General features: G+C 38.1%; 1 protein-coding gene across 1 annotated transcript; it reads right to left on the bottom strand.

Annotated features, from left to right (window-relative positions):
- Nucleotides 1-2,855: 2,855 nt before the first annotated feature.
- LOC131793675 (semaphorin-5B) lies at nt 2,856-7,839 on the bottom strand. Its single transcript, XM_059111124.2, has 5 exons — nt 7,686-7,839; nt 6,024-6,333; nt 4,469-4,743; nt 3,784-3,957; nt 2,856-2,993 (listed from the first exon to the last, which is right to left on the bottom strand). Coding segments are annotated over exons 2-5 (744 nt in total). The 5' UTR covers nt 6,317-6,333; nt 7,686-7,839; the 3' UTR covers nt 2,856-2,991.
- Between the last annotated feature and the right edge of the window lie 3,249 nt (nt 7,840-11,088).

Raw genomic sequence — 11,088 nt, 5'->3', positions numbered from 1 at the left:
CAAAATCTAAAATCGGCCACTAGTGTCCAAATTCTAAAATCGGCCACTAGTGTCCAAAATTTAAAATCGGCCACTAGTGTCCAAAATCTAAAATCGGGCACTAGTGTCCAAAATCTAAAATCGGCCACTCGTGTCCAAAATCTAAAATCGGCCACTAGTGTCCAAAATCTAAAACCGGCCACTAGTGTCCAAAATCTAAAATCGGCCACTAGTGTCCAAAATCTAAAATCGGGCACTAGTGTCCAAAATCTAAAATCGGCCACCAGCGTCCAAAATCTAAAATCGGCCACTAGTGTCCAAAATCTAAAATCGGCCACTAGTGTCCAAAATCTAAAATCGGCCACTAGTGTCCAAAATCTAAAATCGGCCACAAGGGTCCAAAATCTAAAATCGACCACTAGTGTCCAAAATCTAAAATCGGCCGCTAGCGTCCAAAATCTAAAATCGGCCACTAGTGTCCAAAATCTAAAATCGGCCACTAGTGTCCAAAATCTAAAATCGGCCACTAGTGTCCAAAATCTAAAATCGGCCACTAGTGTCCAAAATCTAAAATCGGCCACTAGCGTCCAAAATCTAAAATCGGCCACTAGTGTCCAAAATCTAAAATCGGCCACTAGTGTCCAAAATATAAAATCGGCCACTAGTGTCCAAATTCTAAAATCGGCCACTAGTGTCCAAAATCTAAAATCGGGCACTAGTGTCCAAAATCTAAAATCGGGCACTAGTGTCCAAAATCTAAAATCGGCCACAAGGGTCCAAAATCTAAAATCGAGCACTAGTGTCCAAAATCTAAAATCGGCCACTAGTGTCTAAAATTCATAAATCGGCCACTAATGTTCGTAGTTTAAAATCGGCTACTATTGTCTAAAACTCAGAATCAGCCATTAGTGTTCAAATCCAAAATCGGCCACTAGTGTCCAAAATACAAATCGGCCACTAGTGTCCAAAATCTAAAATCGGCCACCAGCGTCCAAAATCTAAAATCGGCCACTAGTGTCCAAAATCTAAAATCGGCCACTAGTGTCCAAAATCTAAAATCGGCCACTAGTGTCCAAAATCTAAAATCGGCCACAAGGGTCCAAAATCTAAAATCGACCACTAGTGTCCAAAATCTAAAATCGGCCACTAGCGTCCAAAATCTAAAATCGGCCACTAGTGTCCAAAATCTAAAATCGGCCACTAGTGTCCAAAATCTAAAATCGGCCACTAGCGTCCAAAATCTAAAACCGGCCACTAGCGTCCAAAATCTAAAATCGGCCACTAGTGTCCAAAATCTAAAATCGGCCACTAGTGTCCAAAATCTAAAATCGGCCACTAGTGTCCAAAATCTAAAATCGGCCACTAGCGTCCAAAATCTAAAATCGGCCACTAGTGTCCAAAATCTAAAATCGGCCACTAGTGTCCAAAATCTAAAATCGGCCACTAGTGTCCAAATTCTAAAATCGGCCACTAGTGTCCAAAATCTAAAATCGGGCACTAGTGTCCAAAATCTAAAATCGGCCACTAGTGTCCAAATTCTAAAATCGGCCACTAGTGTCCAAAATATAAAATCGGCCACTAGTGTCCAAATTCTAAAATCGGCCACTAGTGTCCAAAATCTAAAATCGGGCACTAGTGTCCAAAATCTAAAATCGGGCACTAGTGTCCAAAATCTAAAATCGGCCACAAGGGTCCAAAATCTAAAATCGGGCACTAGTGTCCAAAATCTAAAATCGGCCACTAGTGTCTAAAATTCATAAATCGGCCACTAATGTTCGTAGTTTAAAATCGGCTACTATTGTCTAAAACTCAGAATCAGCCATTAGTGTTCAAATCCAAAATCGGCCACTAGTGTCCAAAATACAAATCGGCCACGAGCGTCCGAAATCCAAAATCGGCTACGATACAAAAGCAAGAAGAGATGGCAGTGGAAGTTACATTAGTACGGCCACAAGTTCTAGCTTGTTTGATGTTGAAGCAATAAAATAGAATGAGAGCAATAAGTTGATAGATATATTATATATTTATGACTTGCATTTGAGAAAAATAGATTGAACGTCTTTCAGTTGTCAATGAAATGAAAGTTAGCTGAACATTGTACGTAACATCAAAGTTCCACATTGCTCTCTGTGGTAAGATTATTCCTAGTTTGATTCAAGTCCTCGGTCAGACTATTCCAAATCCTTGTTGCTCGTTTGCACGCGAATTAAAATATTTTGGATATGTTGCAATCCCAATATGTGGTGAAGTGCATGCTGACGGACGGTTTTGTGCATCAAGCACTGAGATTCAGTGCCACACTTTACCAATTTCTTTCATGTCTTTATTAATCACGATCTCTCGAAAATCTAACAGCCAAAAAAAATTCAAAGGAAGCCATCCGATTGCAATGCAGGAATATGGCCTCTAAGCCCTAAAAGAATACCTCACGAGGTCCGCAACATGATCGAAGGCTATGCAAAACACGTTTTCAATAGTGCATCAACAATTCCATGCCGGTTGATGTTATTGTAGAGCAAATAAATTCGACTTTTAGTTGTAAGAACCAAGCATTATTCTGTTATAAAGTTTACACTTCTGTAGGGTGCGCTGCTTCATAATGTTCATAATTCAGCAATAGATGGATACATAGAAAAAGCTTTATGCAAGGTAAGGAAAGTTCTCTCGGCTTTGTAATAGAATCAATTTTATCGGTATTGCAATTAATTTGTTCTTTCAATTAGTTTTTTTTAAAAGTGCGAACAAAGGAAGGTTGTGATTGACAAATAGTCTCACAGCGCGAGTTGAACATGAGTCTGAAATATTTTTTACTCTTCTTCCTTGAGAGATATCCATGGTAGAACTTTCTTTCTAAATGAGAAAAATCAATCTTTAACAATTTTTAAAATCTTCAAATCATTTTTATTGCATTGAAAATTTTTTTTTAACAGCGATACTGTGACATGATTTTAAGTGCAGCATTATTTTCAGTTGTCATCTTTCTTGTGGCTTCTTCAGGCGCATGCGATGTGTCTCTGTAGGGCGTAAAAAAGAAGAAAAACACATGAGTGTCAAGCTCTATTAAAATTGATTAGCAACTTGTGCTAATTTCGGGGTTTAACTGCACTGCGTAAGGTTGTGCCACATGTCACGGTAGAGATTTGCAAATTATGAATTATACGTTTTACAGCCTTGGAAAATGGTAAGCGTTTAGTGGCATATATCTCCTCTACAATGAACAACGTTTGAGTACTGGGAGCAATATTTATCAGCAAACTGAATTTCGTTTTTGAGTACCCACCTTGCCGAAATTTATCGTCCTTGATTGCTGTTTTTCAAAAGCAACAAAATTGGCTTGGCAAATAATCAGCTTTTAGAGAAGTTATATGCTAAAGACTCTAATTTGTCACAAAACGTTTATAAAAAAAAGACTGTAAAGTTTGTTTTGCTTGAGCCTCTAAACAACGCAAAGAACGGCGGTATACGCTTGGCTGAATGAAGATGTGCCCCCCTCCCCCATATCCCGACATCTTTCAGATCAAGGACATTGAGTTCGATCGTTACCTCAAGAAGATGCCGTATCATTCATCGATTTTACTCAAAATTTACCATTTGTCAATATTCTTTCTGTATGAAATAGCATGATACGAGTAAGCCATGCTCTGGTTGGCCCATTTGCTTAGAAAAGTTGGGAAAATGGGTGAAGGGAATCGTAAACGTTGTAGCTAATGTCTTCCATCTGTCTCCCTGCTTAGGGCTGCTAAGCAGGCCAGCCGCTGTTTTATACTTTTGCAACATTATATGCAAAATAGTTGTTGAACATACAGCATGGGTTCAGGTTACATCCTTGTAGTTCCACCGGATCTCCAACACAGTTGCTTCCTCCATTTGATGGTGGCGGGTTTGAACACGCGCGGAATCTTATCTGAGTGCCGCCCCCGCAAGTCACAGGGCAGGGACTCCAGTCTCCCCAGTTTGACCAGCCACCGTCAACCCTTCCTGTGTGAGTGAAAAATCAGTAAGAAAAAGAAAAGAAAGAGCACGGATAAAAAGAAAATGCTTCTTCGTGGAAAAAGAGCGGTCGCGTCGCCGATATATTAAACAGAAATAAACAAATTTAGTGCTAACGAGAATACCAACGAGCAAATAGCAATATCCTTGTACACATGATAAAGGAAAAAAGTAGAACCAATCAGGGGAACGGTTCTTAGAAGAAAAAATCCTTCAAATGGTGCGAGAAAGTGGTTACTTTTAATCTTAGAGTCTTCCTTAGGTCAGTATCCATTTTCTCCATACTATTCTCCATAAATTTCCCAGGGTACTGACAAGGGGAATTTGTTAAACAATCGAGAGCTTTTCTAGTTGGTCACCATTTCTATTATTCTCGTGAGCTCAATGTGTGATTTAAGGCTGATATTGTAAGGAGAAATTAGATGCTGGTCACTGTCAGAGTCAAAAAGAGGTAATAAGAATGAAAGATTACTGAGAAAGAGAGGACACCGCCACCAACCTGGAATCAATTCGGAGCATCTGATCTTCGTTAGACAGTCTATCGTGGAACATGTTGTTTTGTACAATCCCTTAAGGAACATGCCATTTGGACACTGCTTCATCCCATCTGTTGTGAAATTAACATTGATATCTCTAAATGGTCCATCTTGATCTGGGTGACTCTCGGGTTTACAGCAAACACCCTCGCCAATGTCAGCCAAGAAATTTCTCCCAACGGTGAAAAACCCGCGTAGATGGTATCCCGGCCTCTCGCACAATGCCCACGAATCATGGCTAATTGGAAAATTTTGAAAAATAAATTAAAAGAAAACCTAAATGTAATTAAATTAAATCGCATACTTTCCATAATCGTTTACATTTCTGTATTACTTTTTTGAGGGGGATGGGAGGGAGAGAAGCGCACGACTGAGATCTGATACGACTGCGCAAACATCTCGGACATATTCTGCGGAGAAGCTAACTTGAATTACCCATAAAGAAGGGAAATTGAAAAAAATTGAAAAAACACTGGAATCAATGACATTAATTTCGTGGCACTTTTTTTCGATGGATTTGATAATTAATTTTTATCTAGCTCGGGAAAAATAATGTCGAGTTATTACAACCAGGCAATGAGTAATTGTTGTTGAATCACTTTAAAAAGCGATCGCGTATAATTAAACTAAACTGGTCTGGTAGTACTTCCTTATAGAATTTTATACCTTATTATAGGAAATTAATGTTGCACTTTATCAACGCTATTTTTAAAAAACCGTGCTAATCAATTACATCGCAATGTTAATTAAACTATGGTACATCATTATTGTTTTACAGCACGTTTATTTCAACAACCGGATATATCGGCTCAGTTCTATCATGATGGGAAAACACTTAGTTTGACTTAGTGGAAAGAAATAGCGTCCCCGGAAGAATTGTTTGTCCAGCGACTACAAACCGATCATGTTCATTATCTGTTTCATGTTCAGACGTGAGTTTTGCTTCATGAAAGGCTTTCAGCTTGTACGATACACGAGATATCCTCGATCTTGGGTGCACATTGTTTTCGCCGGAGGAATTCGCGTTAATTTTATGTACGTAGACCTAACTTGTGGAAAATTCGTGTTAATTTTGTGTAACGTAAATCTTATCCGCGTGGTCACCATGCATCGTTAACTTCCTACAATACGGTACATTTAAGTTGAGAAAAAGTTGTTTTTTGGGAAACTTCGCATAAACCAAGCCTAAGATCTGGCAGTCGTGAATTTATTGTAGTTGAGGGTAGAGAACCCACTCATTTATCAATGGAAAAATCCGGATATTTCTTTATCCAATTATCAATTACCTAATTATCTCCTCGAAAAACGTAGGCATATAAATAGATAAAAAAGCTGTGTTGTGGGTAGTTTCGCATAAACTAAGCCTACGATCTAATAGGCGCGAATTTCTTTGAGTTTGATGGTAGAGCATCGAACATCCGCCCAGTTAGAAAAACCATTATTTTCTCTATCCGATTATGACCATGTCGCTGCTTAAATGAGGAATTTATCATTAAAAATGTTAGCACTCTTACATACCGCTGCAAATCAGTCCACCACTGGGCCTGATAACAATCATTACTCTCCTGAGAGTATGGCTGGTCAACAGAGCAGCATTTAGCTGCCTTGACAACACCAGGTCCAGTTTCTAACAGGGTACCATAACCCTCGCTTCTCAGTCCATTGACATAGGAGACACTACTCGTGCATTGAGAAGTAGAGTCACCAGCTATTGCAAATGTGCTTGTCCAATCTTCATTTCCGCATTGACCTATCGTTGGACTGCTCCAGGATAGCAGCAATAGTAACTGAACGATACAAAGGACTTGCATAGTTTTAAATGTTGGATCTGAAATTTGAGTGTTAAAGCTGCGAGTAAATGTGAGTATGGTAAAACAAAACGAGAGAAAAAACTCTAATAGCTTTTACCAAGTCGGAATCAACTTTTTCCTTTTACTAGCTAATGATTGTTATAATTAAGGAGTTTCAAACGATGCCTAAAGCTCTTGAATTCCTATACGCATCAGATTATCTCGCAATCTGTCACGTAAATTGCGAAATTTTGGTTCTAATTTCTTCGTCATTTTCCAACATTGGCGAAAATTACTTTGCTGCGCTAATGACTCTATGTCAATTGCTACTAAAGAAATATGAAATAGACGTTTGATCGATTCTTCAATCGTTGCGCGAGAATACTCGCTATTCTTGATTTCCTCTCGTCGAACTTATCTTCCGAAGGGTTGGGCAAATAGGGCTTTGTTACCGGCCACAAGATGTTCCTACACACGATCAGAGGCTTAAGAGATTGCGTGGGTTCTAAATATGTTTATCACTCTAAAAACCGGATTTCCGAGGTTTTTTTGAATGATTTCATGTGTTTGAAATTTTTCGGGTCAGTATTTTAGGTAGGCAGTCAGGGTCATTTCTATCCTCAAATTCTCTTCGGATCCGTTCAGTCGTCCGCTCAAGAGACTCCTTATCGACCGTCCATTGGATGAAACGGACCGTTCCTGTTCTAGAATGGACCGCCCATCTGTTGCATGCTCGCAAGTAAACAATACTGATAATTAATTCTGAAGCGATTTCGTTCAATTTTGAGGTTAAGAGGTGAAAAAACCGCGTCGCTGACGGAGTTCAGTTGTGCGAAAATTAAAGATGCAAAAGATTCCGGTGGCTACGCAACGTTGAACCGCAGAATAAAAATTATCAGCATGAATTAAAAAGGACCAAGGTTGTAAAATAGCTTCGTGCGCGATCACACTTCCCCTTACAACCATTTGCACACAGTACACGGATTAACGCGAGTCAGAGAAAAAGTATTGTTAATGAATTATCTGAAACTCAAAACCTAACGAACTTATAGCAGATCCTTCATTCCATCTTTCTTTTTCCCTATACATGTTCTCATTAAAACTGATTCTTAAAAAAAAAATTGTAAACCTTACTAAATGACTAAAAAATCTGATCGAAGAATAAAGCGATGGATGACCGCCCTATTTCAAGGTAGATTTAGTGGACTAATGGAAAAAACTTGAAATTCAAATTCATTAGAAAGTCAAAAAAATCAAATCGTTTCGAAATCATGGCCAAAACTGTTCAAGGAAACTCCGATAACGTTGACAGCTTCAGCTTCTCAGCTAAGTTAGTTTAAGATAAAAACATCAAAATATTATCGATCAAATGAAGAGAAGTAACCCATACCGGCAAGGACACTGGGCAAAGTAGAAGACAATCAATGTTTGAAAGAGGACCTGGATGTTCTTGAGCTTCACTTGGTTTTTAACCTCAGTGTAATCAAAGCTCTTTGAAGTCTTGGCGCGTGGCCGGAAATTAATCACAATGATCTAGATTACTCCTGAGGAAAAACAGAGCATATTAGGATGTATTATCTTTACAAATTCCCACTCGATCATTTTACAAATGACAGACAGTGGATTATACGTGACAAATATATCTTCATTGATGTAATAAACTGCAGTTAACCAAAGGAAGAAAGTAAAGAATTTTGACTATCCCTTCTAACGAGGTTAAACTAATCCAGATAACGGCTGATCGCTTCAAAAAACTCAGTTACCTACCTCTGAAACGCCTAGCTTCTTTTGCATGGAAAATTTTCATCGATTATTTGATTTTAGAGTTTTTAAACTCTAAGAAAAAACTCTAATAAACTTAAAACGCCTTACATGTAGTCTTTGATTGGATATGGCTTTTGGCTACGTTGCCAAACAGGATGTAAATGATAGTATCTATAGGCGTTGTCTGAACAGGAACTCAACTCTTTGTTTGTAGAAATATCAAAGAGTCTATTTAAAGTTCTTCATTATAAACGGAATCGTTAATGTCGGGTGAATAATAATGCTAAATGATGTAGGCATACCCTATGTCTTTACCGTCGGCAGAGACCTTTGTTACGCTTTGGTTGATACGTTTTGTATTTTCCTTTTTAAACTATGCTATCTAATCGCTTTATAAAGAACTGGTATGATGAAAGCCTTCTGGAATTTATCATCTAACAAATGATATGTTCGTGTCAACGGACTTTTCTAAGATAAATTCAAGATGTTCAAGTTTCAGCGCTTAAAGGGCATGTAAACGCATAAATAATTGCACGTTCCTAAGTCAAGGGGCGTCCTTGTCAAGATCAATTGTTTTGCCAGACAAGGGATTTGAAATGGAACATATTTTAAGGCTTTAAAACTGGCAAGGAACAATTTTTGATGCAAGGAACTTTTTGCGAAGAGAGCAGTCTAAAACGACGTGATCAGTCATTTCAAAATATTTCCGAGAGGTTTCACTGGTGAACTTCGTAAATCCACTTCGTAAATTTCCACCTCTATCACGATAGTTCTAAGTTTGAATAGCACTGCTTGAGAATGATGCAAAAATATTGCAATCAGTAAATACATAAATATATAAGTAAAAAACCTAACTTTTTACATCTCTTCTCGATATCTCTTTTCATTTGCTATAAATTGAACGATTTTCTTTTTTCTCATTCTTAATCTATGATCAACACGGCTAATGGACGATAATACTACTATTCCAAACATATGAATGAAGGGGATACGTTTCTAGAGGAACTACGGTGCTGCGTCAGTAGGGGGAGAATATCAAGATAATTCGGTTTTATGAACTGGGTTGATAACGTAAATTGGCCACCGTAAAGAGTGTCTAGGCTGACGTTTCGAGAGTTAGCCCCTCTTCACTCGCTCCGACTGCGAACAAACATTTATAACTTCACTTTCAAAAAGTAAAAAAAAAGTCCGTTTTCTGCTTGTTTGATAGAGGTATACAACATGGCAACTCTGGCAAGTTTTAAAAATTAGTCCCTTGATTAATGAAGGAATATTTTTAATTTATTCGTTTCGTATTTATTTTTTTCAAGCTTTTATTTCATTTGAGTTTTACCTAGTGCTTCCACGGCGATATTTACATTTTTCGACATTTACCTAGTTCGAAATGAGCCGTCATCAGGCCATCCCATTTCGTTTTATTATTGAACGGCAGTAACCGAAGGGCTATTCGACACTTTTCGGTTCGCCTTTCAAAGTCGGTAAACTCATTTGAATTACAAATAATTTTCAACAGCTTATATCCATATTTGCGATCAGTCTTGCACGTGGAAAGAGTAAAAGAAGTTCAGCATCTTTTGCAGCTTTTCTGGGGCCACAAAACACATCACTTCCACTTTATAACCTCAGATACAGTATGGTCCGTTCTGTCGAGCTCAGCGTGCGTTTCTTCGTTCGAAGTTGCTGAGTAGTGTGGCTCAAATTCGACGTCGAGGGTTGATGGAAGTCATTTTGTCTCGAGTTTTCCTGAGGTACATAACTTAAGAGTAAATACATATTTAAAAATAGGTAGTGTCTCGCCGTTGGCTTCGATACTATTAATTTTAAATTACAGAAAAGCATATCATACACGGTACAGAATAAGACGACTTCCTAACTACAGCTGCCATGACAGTCCTTATTGAAAATGCGATTTTTTGGAGCAACTGTGAGAAATGTTTACTTTGAAGTTAGTTTATTGATGACATGTGCAGTTATTATCGCTTTTTATATCTATACTCGTTCTTATTCTACATACAGTCACTTATGCGTTCAGTTTGTCAAAATTAGATTTGTTGTAAACACTCTCGCTGCTTCCCTGACGCCCAACCACCGCCGCAGAGCCAGACGGGTGATTGTGAAAACGTTTTGACGTAAAATCTTTTTAGGAAACCAGAGGACTTGAGTCCCCTTCTTTCAAAATTGTGCTGCGAATGTAAAAAGTTCCTGTTTTATCTCAAGTTTAGTATAACACTGGATATCTTGCGCATGTTCGAAGTCGGATCGAAGCCGTTTAAACCCCGACTGGGCCACTGTGTTATGTACTTGGGCGAGAGAATTAAACCCCAAAATTCTTTTCCCCACCTAGAAATATGAATAGTTTAAATTAGTACTGGTGAACTGTCAGAGAAATCTGTCAAATTATTCACAATAAACTGAAATACCTGCACATAATCAAAGAAAAGTATACTCGTATTCGAAATTGATTTAAATTATATCTTCTATTTTGGTTCTCTCTTCAGCACAACCATGGTCAAGCTTAGAATGAGACCATCTCAAAACAAGAAATTCGAGGAAGAAAAGAGAAACTGGACAACGTTCAACACGGTCAGTAATTCAATTTTTTATTAGGAATTGAGTAGCTGCACTTGTGCGTCTGATCTACTTTGAACGCCTAACCCTTTCACTCGTAGGATCCTATTAATAATTCTCCCTACTGTCTTCCATTCAATTCTCATGATGTTAGCTCGGAGAATTTGGTATTAGAACAACTAAAAATCCCCGTTTTGATTTTTTCTCATCAATTGCCTGCTTGATATTGTATCAATATTGTAAGGAGAAGTTCTGTCTTGATCACTCATAGGAATAAAAAGGTGAACCTGGATTTAATGGACTGCTGATTTAATCTCTTAGCCTACAGCGCTTTTGGTTTGATGGATCAATCACTTGTTTCTGTTGATCACAAATCAACGGTGTTAGAGAAAAACTTAATCTATTTAACCTACCTATTGTGGCTACTGTTTAGTCAATCAAATATTCCCTTAATTTCGATA

Source organism: Pocillopora verrucosa, chromosome 9, assembly GCF_036669915.1.
Source record: "Pocillopora verrucosa isolate sample1 chromosome 9, ASM3666991v2, whole genome shotgun sequence".
In the NCBI taxonomy this organism is placed as follows: Eukaryota; Metazoa; Cnidaria; class Anthozoa; order Scleractinia; family Pocilloporidae; genus Pocillopora; species Pocillopora verrucosa.
This window is presented reverse-complemented; position numbering and strand designations above follow the sequence as displayed.